The following is a 14,825-nucleotide window of genomic DNA, read 5'->3' as shown; positions in this document are numbered from 1 at the left end:
TCCAATAGGCAAAAATATCGGAGGTTAACGGGCTTCAGGGAATCACTTGCACGATGGATAAAGGGTTTTGATAGATTAACTCTTGTGATATTCATCCAAGAACGGTTTCAACGACTTAATTAATTTTGAAATATTTTAAATATTATTCAAATGCAGAAACTAACAAAGAAAAGAGTCCTGCAATTACTTACATGTAGTTGTGGTTGTGGGCAGTTTTAGAGGTGGAAAAGAGTTTTAACTGGCCCTAAAAATATGGACTATTTTTTTCATCCGTAAGTCTAAACCAAAAGGAAACTTAAATTTGGATTTTTCAGGTGATGACACTTGCCAGTCTACCATTCTTTTGTCTCTCCTATTATATATAGATAGATATGGGACTACTGTCTAATTAATTACCAGTGCGGCTTGATTCGATTGCTAAAATGCTCGAGTGAAATGAGGATCGTGGAAATTGCTCTCCAGTTTTAACAAAACAATGATGAATTAATTAAGCAAAGCTATAATACATTCATCCTCACGCAATAACCCTTTAGTCCTTTACTGTCCCGTCAGTCTATTACTCCCTCCGTTCTAATTTATGTGATATAATTTGACTAGACACAGAGTTTAAGAAAGAAAAAAAAGACTTTTAAAACTTGTACTCGTGATTTAAAATAAGTAATAGAAATTTGTATGGCTGTAAGGGTAAAATGAGAGGTTTTAAGTTAAATTGTTTTTAAATGTAAAAATGTATTATTTTTTTTTAACAGATTAAAAAGGAAAGTGTATCGCATAAATTGAGACAGAGAGGGAATAATTCTCTTTCATTTTCCTCTCTAGTTCTGTTATACGAAGTGGATTCTTCTGATTGTGTGCAAGGTTGGGTGGCTAACCTAGAGGACTATTACTATTCCTAATAGGCCACCAAAATTCAGTGACTTGAATTCCTTGTTCCTTCAAGTATTTTATTGTTAATATTTGAGAGAGAGCAATGGTTTGCAGGGAATAATATACTCTCCGTAGAAACAAAATCAATTAATAAAAATTTGTGGATGCCCACTAATCTCAATTATGACCTTCAACCATCTTAGATTGGACAGAGACATTTCTAGACTCTACTAGTTGACAAAACCCCCAGAATCTGAATTGATAGGAACAGTCTTCTGTGGTTTTTATTGTGGTTGGTAGTGGAGGAGAACAAATTACACCAACCTGTGCCGTACAATGCTGACACGTGGAAGATTAACCTCCATACTAGCCCCTCTCCTGAAAAAATCATCTATACAAGCTCCCAATTTAAATCCTCACTAGTGAAGTGAGAGCAACCCATCACAAAACCAAAATAAAATAAAAAAGAATCTTGAACTCTGCCAAAAAATAAAGAAGGATGGCTAGTGTCTCAAGGACCATGATTAGCACTTCCTTCATGCCAAGAAAACCAATTATGACAAACCTCAAAGCCATTCCAAATCTTGGGCAAACACTATTTGGGCTTAAATTTGCACATGGTGGCAAAATCACTTGCATGGCTACATACAAAGTGAAACTTATTACACCTTCAGGACCAGTAGAATTTGATTGTCCAGATGATGTGTATATTCTTGATCAAGCTGAGGAAGAAGGACATGACCTTCCTTATTCATGCAGGGCAGGTTCTTGCTCAACTTGTGCTGGGAAAATTGTGGATGGAAATGTTGATCAATCTGATGGGAACTTTCTTGATGATGGTCAAATAAGTAGTGGATACGTGCTAACTTGTGTTGCTTATCCACAGTCTGATGTTACTATTGAGACACACAAAGAGGAAGAACTCACTGGCTAAGCTAATTAAATTTGGCTCACCACCAAAAGCAGTGTTGGGAAATATAATTTTGATTATGTAGAAAGTACTAGGGGTATCTATGTTCATTATCTGAAAGTATTTAGTAGGTATAATAAGTCACGAATTCTGCTTTTAGCGCCTATGAAAATTCCCTTGTAATATTATATTGTTAGTATATAAGAGTTGAGTATTCAATAAAAGCACCATCTGAGTTCTTATGTTTATCCTCCTATTACATTCTCTTTGTACCTTATATATATTTTACTAGCGTCACGTAAAAAATTAAATTTGTAGATACTTTTTTACTTTCTATGCAGATTGTTAGATCATAAATCTGTTACTACTAATCTATTGGTACATTACTACGATTAGTTCCTTTTTGTTAACTATTGTAAGGTCATCAAATTTAGCTAACATATTATTGAATCACTAATTTTTAAATATATTATAAATTTCATTGTTAATTTCAATATTTTTATTAATTACTTTAACTATCTTTAATCCTAAAAAGATTTATATATTTCTCAATTGAGTCCAAAAGCTTTTAGTTTAAAGGACCCTAGAAAAGTGAATATCTTTGCTTCACCATTTTTGTATAAGTTCAAGCTTTGGCACCGAACCCATCAGCCTTCTTCCCCAAATTTCACTCCAAAACCCTCTGACCTCTCTATAAAACCGGCATAGGTTGGAATGGATATTAAATCCTATAAATCTTTTGATCTAATCCTTATTGGTTTAGATTTGTAAATCCCTTCGTGTTATAGTTAAACTTGACTTACTTGTTGCTTGTTGTAACTTATCAGTATTAACTTTGGACGCAAAAACAGCACAACTACAAGTAAAAGATGAGCTCCATGTTTGGTTTCATTTTATGTAATCTGATTCGGAGTACTAGGGTCAAATCAATTAATTATAGGTGTAAATTCAAACTTAAAGTTTTTAATTTGTTTTTTCAACAAAATTTATATATCCAGAAATTACATAAAAAGTACTGTAACTCATAATAATTAATAATTCAAAATATTTGAAAAAAATCATGATAAAAAAAGTATCATTTGCCTCTTCAAATAATTACTAGGTTAAACACAGAGAGAAGAATAATAGTAATTCGTTGAAAGACTTCTCATGTACATTTCCTGCCAATATTTCTTCATTTTGGGGAGGGAATACAATATTCTCAAAGTTTTAAAAAATAAATAAATTAAGGAGTAAGTAGTGAATCTTCATGTTTTAGGTAATTGAAAGTATAGCTTAATATGCTGCATGCGTATATAACCCATTTTGAGAATTATATACAACGATGTTCACCAATTACATTCTAAATCAAAATTTCATCTAGCTACCAACAAAATGTGTGAATGGTATCATGCTGAGGAAAAATGATTAGCCAACCAATTGAGCTATTAAGTCGTTACAAAACAGAAAATTGTATTTACTGTATAGCATGTATTTTCTTTAAACTTTTCCCCTTAATAATTTTTTGAAACATGTCCAAAGATACTTTTTTTTTTGTTAAAAAAAAATACTTTTATTTTCTCTTCAACATTAAAAAAAAATCGCTAAGAAAACACTTCAGGCAGATCCACTGGTGGACAATTCGTGGCAATTTACCCGCCAACTCCGGTCTGTTACAGTTATGGTTTTCCTTTTCGGATGCACTGTGACAAATACTAACTTTCATTTCGCTTATTGGCCACCATTTTCTCTCCATGCCATCTCCAGGTAAATAATGCATGGAAACAGAGAGCTCAAACACCCCTGATGCAAAATTTGAATCTGCATTATGATCTAGGCGAATTATGTGAGTTCAACTGAACACATTATTTTTAGTTCGAAATAATAAAAATAACATGTAATTTTTTTATACATATAATAAGATCACACTCGTTCTGAATGCACTTATTTAGATCTTGGATTCGACTCTGCATATATCCAATGTGCGGCAGAATATGTATGCATCTGCCGTTGCATGCGTGTATAAGAGTTTTTCATAATTTGTTTTCATTATTTTCTTATTTGCGCCATCTTTTTTTTTTTTTGTTTAGTTTGATTGTCACATGTTCTTGTTTACCTGGATAAAGTTGTGACAAGTATGATTATTTTCATGGTTATTTGTTGCATCTCTTAAGTCTCAAGATGGAACTCCACTGGAGTATCCATTTGTCATGATCATTTATGTGCCAACACTAATTTCTAATCTGATCAAGATTGATTCATGTTGGTCTTTGGAGATTTTATTAATCTTAATCTTAACTATTAAATGGCAATTCTGTAGACGGTAGGGACCGACGATGAGATATCATATGACAGCTGAGGTTAGAAGGTTTAAGGCAAAATTGAAATTTGTTTTCTAATAATTCTGTGCTTACGTTTCTCAAAAGATTGTGCTAGTTAACTTGTACTTGAGACACAATTGATAGTTTTCAAGCCATTCAAGGAAAAATGTGTATCTGATATAGCAATCACGAATATAAATCCAGGCCTTCTCAGGTTCTAAAAACTGAATTATTGACTCCTTACAAGCTATCATTTTGGAAATTCAATGTATATTAGAGGATAATATTACACTTCACTTATAGTAGATCACAATTAGTTTGCTTTCTTATGGTTAAAATTTTTACAGTTACCAGTAAGGAAAATGATAAATTCAGTTGATAATTGGCTGCAAAGGCAGGCAAGTGCCCCTGTGGCAGGAGGACCTGGTATGCCATTTGTTCAAGATTTATCTGGAAATACAGTACTTCTGCATGGAGAATTGGACTTGTGGATTATAGAAGCAAGGTCACTTCCAAACTTAGATGCTAAATGTCTTCCCATGTTTTCTTGGAAAAGCAAGGACAGCACCAATGCGTCCGGATTGATAGATACTAGTGACCCGTATGTATCTGTGTGTCTAGCTGGGGCAAGTATAGCTCGGACAGCGGTGATTCCAAATGATGAAAATCCGACATGGAACGAACATTTATGTATACCAGTTGCTCATGCCGTAGAAAAAGTAGAGTTTATAGTCAAGGATAATGATAGAGTAGGTGCTGAACTGATAGGAATAGTGGCGATATCTGCTAGTAAAATTGTTGAAGGTAATCAAATAAATGGTTGGTTCCCTATTCGTAATTCTTCTGGGGATCCCTTGGACACTGGTGCTCAACTGCATATTTCAATCCAATATACGCCGACATCAGAGAACCCTTTGTATAAAAATGGTGTCGGTAATGAGGCTGATCAAAAAGGAGTAGCACATACTTATTTTCCTCTACGAAGAGGAGGAAGCGTTACACTTTATCAAGACGCTCATGCGCCTGATGAAACACTTCCCGAAATTTTACTAGATAATGACAAGGTCTTTAACCGTAATAAATGTTGGGAAGACATATGCCACTCCATGCTGGAGGCGCAGCATCTAATATATATTGTTGGCTGGTCTGTCTATCATCTTGTTCGACTCATAAGAGAACCCACAAGGCCAGTGCCTTCTTCTGGTTGGCTAGAGCTGGGGGAGTTGCTAAAGTACAAGTCACAAGAAGGCGTTCGTGTGATTTTGCTCATTTGGGATGACAAAACTTCAAACGATGATTTATTCCTCAAGACGGTAATATTACTGAGTAGTTAGTGAATAATATAAAACATAGAACTCTATCACAATTTTCTTAATATTGGTCATATCATTTTATTGCAGGAAGGTGTAATGCAGACTCATGATGAAGAGACCAAAAAGTTCTTTAAACATTCAAGTGTCCATTGTGTGCTTTGTCCTCGTTCTGCCAGCAGTAAGCTTAGCATTTTCAAGCAACAGGTACCTTTTTTTATTTTACTGCTTGAATGGCTGGCAAGATGAATACTTATGCCCATGATTACTGTTAAAAGGATTTCTTGTATTTTGAACAGAGATATAAGTTTATTCATTTCAAACAGAAATTCAGCTGGAGAACTGCTTGGAAAGTTTTTTATTTTTTGTCCATATTGGTGTTTTTTGTTTATATGCAACTGCTTGGAAATCCTCATGAAAACCTTTTACTGCAGGTTGTTGGAAACATTTTTACACATCATCAGAAATGTGTGATTGTTGACACACAAGCAGAGGGCAATGATCGAAAAATTACTGCTTTTGTTGGAGGCTTGGATTTATGTGACGGACGATATGATACTCCTGAACACAGGCTGTTTAGTGATCTTGATACTGTCTTTGAAAATGATGTTCACAATCCCACATTCACAGTAAGCTGAATGTTGGAGTAATTTTTACTTTTTTCAGATGAATGTCTACTGTATCTTTTCATTCATGTGTATTTTTAGTGCCCATAAATATATAAGGTATCAATAGTATCATCTCAAAGACTTATACCATATGTACAGAGCACCTCAGGTGGACCAAGAGAACCTTGGCATGATTTACACTGCAAGATTGAGGGTCCTGCTGCTTACGATGTTTTGACAAATTTTGAGCAGAGATATAGAAAAGCCATAAAATGGATCCGAATAAAAAAATGCAAACCGGGGTTAGATTCATTACTTAAGTTAGACCGGATTCCATCAATCCACATGCCTGCTGCTGGACCGGATGGTGACCATGTAGTTCGTGTCACAAAAGAAGAAGATCCAGAAAATTGGCATGTTCAGGTACTAGACATGTTTCTCCTGTATATGGTGTGTTCTTCTGTTTTCTTAAATGTTTAAGTTTCAGTATAATTACTTCCTATAACTGTTTCTAGGTTTTCCGATCAATAGATTCAGGATCTGTCAAAGGGTTCCCAAAGGACGCTAAGGAAGCGGGGGCTCAGGTAGCAATAAGTTTAATAAAGACCAGTGTTCTGTCTGTAACTAGTTTCAATGTTGTAGCGAAGACGAATGCCTAATTTTGACTGTTCAATTACAGAATCTTGTCAGTGGAAAGAATTTGAGGATAGACAGAAGCATACATCTGGCATACGTGAAAGCAATTCGATCTGCTCAACACTTCATTTACGTAGAGAATCAGTATTTTCTTGGTTCTTCGTATTGCTGGCCGTCCTACAGAAATGCAGGTATATAACTGTTCCCATCTCGAGTTCAACATTCGCCCTTGAATCTTTTAGCGATAGTCTAAGCCTAGCAAAAGAATACTCTTATACGCAGAAAACTTGATTTATATAGAGGATTGTATTTCTAGTTGGGAATTAGGAGTAATATCTGATGCAACCTGCTAAGGTCCACACCTCGTCATTCACTTTGACCAACTAACAACTTTTTTATCCTAGTAAGGCAGAAATATGTCCAGATTATCCTTAAAAATATTCAGATTTCAAATTGATTCTGAAAAGAAAATGAAGCTTGATTCTATTTTTCTTTTCTTTTTGTTTTCCTGAATGAAGCTTGATTCTATTAAAGATTCTAGCTTGGACATTGGCAAGTGCAATGCTCACTGGATGTCAATGCATAATGTTTGTGTATTGTATAAATTAACAGGTGCAAATAACCTTGTCCCTATGGAAATTGCTTTGAAAATTGCCAGCAAAATAGCAGCAAGTGAACCTTTTGCTGCATACATTGTGGTTCCAATGTGGCCCGAAGGTATTCCAACCAGTAATGCAGTGCAGGAAATTCTCTTTTGGCAGGTTTGAATTTAGTACTGTGCTTATTTATCTCAGAGGTCCTTACGTTTATTCCTACTCAAATAAATACAAAGTAACATATTACATCAAAAGTTTGAGCTCAATCTTTGGCTAAGTGGTTAGCTAAGAGAGTCATGATTTTCACTTCTACTCCCGGTTAACTCTAACTAGTCTAATCTTGAATTTGTAGTAGCTAGTCTACAGTTTAGAAACATCTAATTCTTGGATATGGAATTGGAATTATCGCAGGGTCAAACAATGGCTATGATGTACAAAATTATTGCACAGGCTCTTGAAAATGCAGGCATATCTCAATTTTTCCATCCTCAGGATTACTTGAACTTCTATTGCCTTGGTAACAGAGAAGCAAAGAAGCGCGGATGTGATGAAGATGATCCACCTCCCCAGGAACGTTCACACGTAAGTTGCATTATAATTTTCTGGGACTGGGATTTTCACTGATGGCCCGATAATATAGTATTTTTTTCCTAAAATGTAATATATATGTTGGTTGGATACATCCTAAATTAGGATAATATGTCATTGAAATAACTCCATTTTATAGATGTCGGTACCAATTAAGACTTCAGAACAAGTGAAGGCGGTGATGCTAAAAAACCAAGTGCATATGGGGAGTGAAATTTCTAGTTTTCTTTATATTCTCATTGAAGAAAAAGCGATAACAAAACAATGAAATGAAGAAGAATGAACGGGAGGCTAATTTTGGATAATGCTTGGTTCATCACAGCAAAAATCATCGAATTAGGTGGAAATTCCCAACACTAAAGTGTTTGGTGGGCATCTTTATTATGGTTGTGACATGATGTGCTAACAAACACGTGCTTTGTTCAATCAGCCTTTTGCTAGACATGTTAAGATAATTGTGTTGTCCTCCAAAATGAGTGAATGCAATAATTGTGATATAAGTTTTTATTTTGAAGATCTGTGATGGCCTAAAGTGAGCTGTGCTGACCCTCTTTTTGCACTTTTAGTAAATAATTCTTAAATCAGCTAGAGTTTTATAGATTAGTAATTTCTTTTTTAAGGGAGGGAGTAAAAGAGGCACATGGGAATATGGATCCTGTATTAGTTATCCCACTTTTCTATTGGTAAACACTCTGTAGGATCAGCAGTAAGATGTTTGTGTAAAATAATATTTTACATGTCTACTGATAATTCAGTTCCATTTTAATTGTCATTTGTCAACAATCAAAACTCGACTTACCTGAAATCCTTCTCTCAAAAATTCTGCAGGAATTAGCTCAAAAGTTCCGCAGATTTATGATTTATGTACACTCCAAAGGAATGATAGTAGATGATGAGTATGTATTGATGGGTTCTGCAAATATCAACCAAAGATCTTTGAGTGGTTCAAGGGATACAGAAATTGCTATGGGAGCTTATCAACCACATTACACATGGGCCAAAAAGGAGTCTCATCCACATGGCCAGGTTTGGAGTTAGACTTATTTCTTAACTTTTACCCCCCTCTATAAAGATAGAAGGTGAAGAGTCTTCCCATTAAGCTGTGATCATTTGCAATGTAAAAACTTCAAACAACTCTGTAGCTAGTAAAGTAGTTGAAATTTTTCGAACTAGTAGCATGTCTATGATGTCAAATGTTATGGTAGAATCACTGCTGGCAATTTATATTTTCAAGATGAGTGAAAAGGTGCCGAGTAATTTTGAAAGCAATTGAGTTATTTGCGTTTTACATAAGCATATGTAGGGGTTCCCATGAGTTTATTATTCTTTTTTCTTGCATTCAGGTCTATGGTTATCGGATGTCTCTGTGGGCTGAACATCTTGGTGGAATTGAAGATGTCTTCATGGATCCACAGACTATTGAATGCGTTAGACGTGTTAACGAGAGGGCTAGACGAAACTGGAAAGCATTTGTAGCAGATGAATATCAGCCGATGAAAGGGCATTTGATGCAATATCCAGTTCAAGTAAGTAAAAATGGAGAAGTCTCAGCCCTGCCGGGATTTGAGTGCTTCCCTGATGTTGGAGGTAAGATTCTTGGGGCACCAACCAATCTCCCTGACGCTCTTACCACGTAACAACCTTTATATAGTAGCACAACTGGAAATGCATATATTGTGCATCTGAACTTCCAAGTACTGAAGCAAATCCATGGAACATGTAAGAACCAGCAAAGTCAAAGGAACATGAACTCCAAAATGGAACTTGAGCTTCATGACTGCCAGGCTGATTATTAGGGATGTATAAGGCTCCATCTCCTCAATGATGGAAAAGGTTGTTTAGTAGGGAAACTTCCATTTTATATAGGATTTACTCCGTCAGTAATATTTCTTTTGTATTACAATTTTGACAATCTTATGAACACTCAAATTATTCACCAGTAGCTGTTATGATGTACTAGTAACATTTTCTTTTTTGAAGTCTTCCTATACAGTATTTGTATGCATGCATTCATGAAGTTATGAAGTGGAGGAAGAATACATTCTTCTTTTATGTTAAGTACAATAATAATACTATTGATCTGAAATAATGAAAACTACAAGACAAGTGCAACATGATCATCAAATTAGTTCTTGAATTCCTATCTTCATATTCAACTATTAAGGGAGTAAGAAACTTTTGCCAGCAAACAACATTCAAGTTGAAATAAAAGTTGTATATATGTGGATATATAAAAGTGGTTTGGGAAAAAAGATCTGTTCTGGAATCAAGACAAAAAATTCAACAAAATAGTCAGTTCATTGTTCATATGAGACCTGAAGACAAACTACCCCAGGAAAATGGATAAGATATAAAAACCAAGTATAAGATTGTTCTTACTGATTCGTCAACACGTTGTCATATAAGACCGCATAGCGCAGTGGATTAGCGCGTCTGACTTCGGATCAGAAGGTCGTGGGTTCGACTCCCACTGTGGTCGTTGCTTTTTCCTTTCTGCTTTTCTCCCCATGGGAGCACCCCTAGACTCCTAGCCGTGGTGTTTTTTTTACTAACATTTTTTGTTTGTATAATCAATTCAAAAAAATATTTTGCCAATATCAGAATAGAATTTTGTAAATGGCTAAGGTTTCAAAAGTGGGGTGACAACAAAGGTTGTGGAGTTACAATATAATTAGTAAATTTTTCCTTTCTGCTTTTCTCCCCATGGGAGCACCCCTAGACTCCTAGCCGTGGTGTTTTTTTTTTTGAAAAGTATAGTACTAACATTTTTTGTTTGTATAATCAATTCAAAAAAATATTTTGCCAATATCAGAATAGAATTTTGTAAATGGCCAAGGTTTCAAAAGTGGGGTGACAACAAAGGTTGTGGAGTTACAATATAATTAGTAAATTTATCCGCGTGAAGAAAACCTCACTAAAGTCATATGAACTTCTTTTTAGTTTAAAATAATTTAAACTATCAATGTAAATAATTTTTACGTCATCAGATCATCTTTACATATTATACATTATTTTTTCAAAATTTCAAAATCGAAGGATAATTATACTTTCTCAATTCTCTCTTTTTTTTTACTGTAAACAATGAAAATATTACTAAAATTCGATGTAAATTTTGCACAGTTATTCTTGAAATTCAAAATAGGCATTTTACACGTAACAAAAGACAAATTGTTGTCACATTTACATTATTTTAGCACTATAACTACAAGCTTGCAACAAATAAAGAGTAAAAACATATACGTATCTTTTGTTGTCAATCTGTATTCAAAAAATAATCTAAAACAGAATCTGAAAAGAGAGGAAACAATCTAACGCGAAATCTGAAAAGAAAGGAGATAAATTCGAGTATGAATTCACAGTGTTTCCTTAAGCAAATTATTCCCCTCAAGTACCTGAGGTTATGGAATATATCCTCCCAGGATAGAACGAATTAACTCACCAGCGTAGCGGTACCTCAAACCCCGGTGAACGGCAAACCACTGGAAGGCTCTAAATCACACTAGAATTTTTATTGTGCAAGAAGAAAGAAGAAGACAATCAAAATTTTCGTAAGTAAAATCTGATGGAATGACTAAGTATTATAGCCAACAAAGGATAGTATGAACAAGTGTCATTGTGCCTTATCAGAAAAGTCATAATTATTCTTTTCCCATTCACACCTATTCAAGAAAATCCTAACAATACCCCATATGAATGGGGAATGGCTCTATGATCAAGAAATATACGGACAAGTGTGTGATTTACAAGTAAAGATTAGTTGCATCTGGATAAGTAGGTTTCCCTTTGAACTTTCGGTAGTGAACATATGTCGGATATACTCGGTCAATCGGTAGATTTGATATCTTTGAACCGTCGAGCTTTGGTGTATACCTAGACAACCACATGTCACACAATCAACCCTTTACCGTCTATGGTTCTCACGGTTGTGTTCGTTTCAGCCATGAACACTGCCCGGTTTCATAAGTTTATAGAGAATGGGCTTTTTCTATCATTCTCTTTGAAGCGGCTTACACTTCACACTCACATAGGTGATTCCTAAAACGTGTCATCACGTAGATACACTATTTGGTCATACCTGCCAAACTTAGAAATCATTAAACAACTTAAGCTTTATTAACTCGTTAAAAAGCCTTAATGTTGTATCCTTGTTCCTGAACATTGTCTTCATCATGAGAATGAATTGAGTTATTTGACAATGTCAAACCGTCATTCATAACTTTGTTTGATCTCTTTGAACCTAGCTCTTGGGATCTCCAGTCTGTTAGGTAGAGTTACCGCCATGATGACTTGTCCTAAGCCTTAAACCCATTCCCTTCGATGATCTTTCAACTACCTCTCTAGTTAAGCCTTTTGTAAGCGGATCCGCGACATTATCTCCACTAGAGAGTAGTTTTCGAACAATATTGTGTCTCCGTCGCATGTGACGAGATTTCCCGTTATACATAATGCTCCCCGCCCTTCCTATTGCTACTTGGCTATCGCAATGTATGCATATAGGTACTAATGGTTTGGGCCAGAATGGAATATCTTTAAAAATAAAAAATAAAAAAAATCCGGAGCTATTCAACTTCTTCACCGATCATGTCTAAAGTTATGAACTTAGACTACATTATGAAGGGGGCGATCCAAGTTTGTTTAGACAATTTCCAAGACACCGCTCCTCCACTAATGGTAACGACATAGCCACATGTGGATTTTATTTCGATTGACCCGGTGATTCAATTTGCATCATTATTGCCCTCAATAACTGCGGGATATTTATTATAATGTAAAATAAACTTATAAAATAGGATATATCGCAGACTGCTGACTACACTTAAAGTGACATCATGATACCCGTGGATGATTGATATCAGCTGTGGCCACAACCTTTAAAAAAAAAAATCCCAACCATTCCACTTCTTGTAAGTCTACTTCTTCAAATATGAAACTAACATCATATTCACCGATGTGAAAATCCAAGCTATTGCCGATTTTTATCATTATCATCAATTGGTTCTTCGATTTATAAACCAATGAATTTCTACATTCAATGAACCGTCTTGTCTTTTCAAAGAGTTGTCTCTCAACATATACATTTTATCATGAAAAGTCACAACCTTTCAAGTGACATCCGTTCACGAAATTAATGAACACGACCTATAATGAAAGTCATACGATCAATCTCATCAAATTAGTAGTTCGAACAACTAGTCCTTACCAAGACGGAACGAGTTATGTGAATATTTCACTAACTAGCATATCAATACCACTAAAGGCATACCATGTCAATACCACAAAGGACATATATTGTGGGGTTGACATAATACAATATTGTCAATAAGTCAACATCTTCTGATTCTATCGAAGTTTTATGATTTGTGAACCAGAAACCAATATCCTTTACTATTGGTGGCATATCCTACGAAAACACAATTAATAGTTTTCGGTCCAATTTTTACCCTATTAGGTTTAGGAACTTGCACTTTAGCCAAACACCCCCACACTTTGAAGTAATTCAAGTTAGGCTTTCCATTTTTCATATGAAATAAATTGTGTTTTCTATAGGCACTCGATTGAGTATTTTGGTAAGTATAAGGATAGCATGCCCCCACAAGTTCTATAGGAAAACAAGAACTTATTAACAAGACATTCATTTTGTCAGTGAATAATTGAACTTCATATTTATCAAACAATAGACAACAGGTAGCCTTTCACCAACATCCATCTCAATACAGATAATTGTATTTCAATAGACACATATTTTCATGAAAAGTCACGACATTTCTAGTGACACCCTTTCATGAAAGAACATAACTTTTCTGAACAAGTATATAACAAATTATCAATTTGGTACTAGTTAATCTCAATGACCACCATATCAAAAATCCACTAAAGATTTTGTTTGTTTGGCGTAATATACAAGAATGCCATCATTTTTCATATTTCTTGTTATTCCAAATTAAACACTCAGTCTAATATTGACTTTATCATAAGTCAGGAAGCCCCCACATTTCAAATAATTAAGTACTTTGTTCTTAGGCAACTCAAAATTAAAGGGCTTATGAAGAATTTCTCTCCATAGCATCAAATCAAAATGCACATTAATAATTCTAAGTAAGCATGCATATAAGAAAATGCCCTCAAACATTTTGACGTTAGAATCTTATTAATCAAACTTCATGCTAAGCAATCATTCTTAACTGGTGCCAATTTTTTTTTTTCTTCAGAAAGCATCACAAAACACTCAACTTTTATTTCCATCAAGCCACTTCAGTTATCCTACAATTATACAAGACAAAGTATGACAAAAATCAATTTTCTTACTACCAAACATGGCTTGTGGTTTTAACAATTCCTTTGAAGTGTCTTATCTCGTGATTGATTTCATTTGCAAGATGATATGCAAGAAAGACGTGACAAAGTTTTCCAGTTTCAAATGTCAAAACAACAACTTGTCAAATGGGAACAATTAAATCAATTGCTAAAAGCATTTAGGCCATCATTTCTTTTTATGGTTTTGCCAACTAGGGCATGAGGCCATCATTTTCTTTAATTTTTTTTTTATGGTTCTACCAACTATAATTCAACCTTTCTATTTTATCAAATAGATTCAAGGAAATTCTTGTATTACTCGGATAAAGTGAGGCAGAAACTTGTTAGAGAGTCACCAAATATTGCTTAAAAATTCCATGATATATTTTTCATTCTACATGATCAATATACCCTTCACATGGGACACATTTGGAATGGATAAAAAAATATTACCCACTATCATTATACTTAATTGAGATAGTATCCTTAACATAACTACATAAGTATGGAACAAAATGCCTATTGTTCATTTCACTTTTAATTGCCGCTGCAATTTTGTCAAACAAATCCAATTTCCGTCCATCACTGATCACTCGCTGTAAATGTGATGAAATACTCTGTCTATGAACATTTAACCCCCAAGATAGTGACTGTCTAGGAATCAAAGAAGACGTTTCATTCTTCTTCATCTTAAAGAATAGTTCTTGATAGATTTC

At 34.7% G+C, this 14,825-nt stretch overlaps 2 protein-coding genes and 1 non-coding gene across 3 annotated transcripts; all 3 read left to right on the top strand.

Annotated features, from left to right (window-relative positions):
- Positions 1-1,279: 1,279 nt before the first annotated feature.
- Positions 1,280-2,025, top strand: LOC132598673 (ferredoxin-like). The gene has a single exon (XM_060311676.1). The coding sequence runs from the start codon at positions 1,367-1,369 to the stop codon at positions 1,799-1,801; it is 435 nt and encodes a 144-aa protein (XP_060167659.1). The 5' UTR covers positions 1,280-1,366; the 3' UTR covers positions 1,802-2,025.
- A 1,451-nt stretch (positions 2,026-3,476) lies between these two features.
- LOC132600143 (phospholipase D delta-like) lies at positions 3,477-9,859 on the top strand. The gene is made up of 11 exons (XM_060313248.1): positions 3,477-3,602; positions 4,425-5,390; positions 5,478-5,594; positions 5,822-6,016; positions 6,155-6,418; positions 6,511-6,579; positions 6,675-6,822; positions 7,244-7,392; positions 7,639-7,809; positions 8,644-8,841; positions 9,159-9,859. The coding sequence occupies exons 2-11, from the start codon at positions 4,440-4,442 to the stop codon at positions 9,450-9,452; spliced, it is 2,556 nt and encodes an 851-aa protein (XP_060169231.1). The 5' UTR covers positions 3,477-3,602; positions 4,425-4,439; the 3' UTR covers positions 9,453-9,859.
- Positions 9,860-10,220: 361 nt separating this feature from the next.
- On the top strand, positions 10,221-10,294 carry TRNAR-UCG (transfer RNA arginine (anticodon UCG)). The gene has a single exon. It is a non-coding gene; the product is annotated as a tRNA-Arg (tRNA).
- The last annotated feature ends 4,531 nt before the right edge of the window (positions 10,295-14,825 follow it).

Source organism: Lycium barbarum, chromosome 6 (genome assembly GCF_019175385.1).
Source record: "Lycium barbarum isolate Lr01 chromosome 6, ASM1917538v2, whole genome shotgun sequence".
Taxonomy (NCBI): Eukaryota; Viridiplantae; Streptophyta; class Magnoliopsida; order Solanales; family Solanaceae; genus Lycium; species Lycium barbarum.
Note: the sequence above shows the minus strand (reverse complement) of the source record. Positions and strands in the feature narration are given on the sequence as shown.

Excerpts from the sequence above, each read along its gene's own strand:
- LOC132600143 (XM_060313248.1), top strand. The coding sequence starts at position 4,440 with ATGATAAATTCAGTTGATAATTGGCTGCAAAGGCAGGCAAGTGCCCCT. Across the intron at positions 6,823-7,243 it reads GCCGTCCTACAGAAATGCAG|GTGCAAATAACCTTGTCCCT; the intron begins GTATATAACTGT and ends ATAAATTAACAG. Across the intron at positions 7,393-7,638 it reads AGGAAATTCTCTTTTGGCAG|GGTCAAACAATGGCTATGAT; the intron begins GTTTGAATTTAG and ends GAATTATCGCAG.
- LOC132598673 (XM_060311676.1), top strand. The coding sequence starts at position 1,367 with ATGGCTAGTGTCTCAAGGACCATGATTAGCACTTCCTTCATGCCAAGA.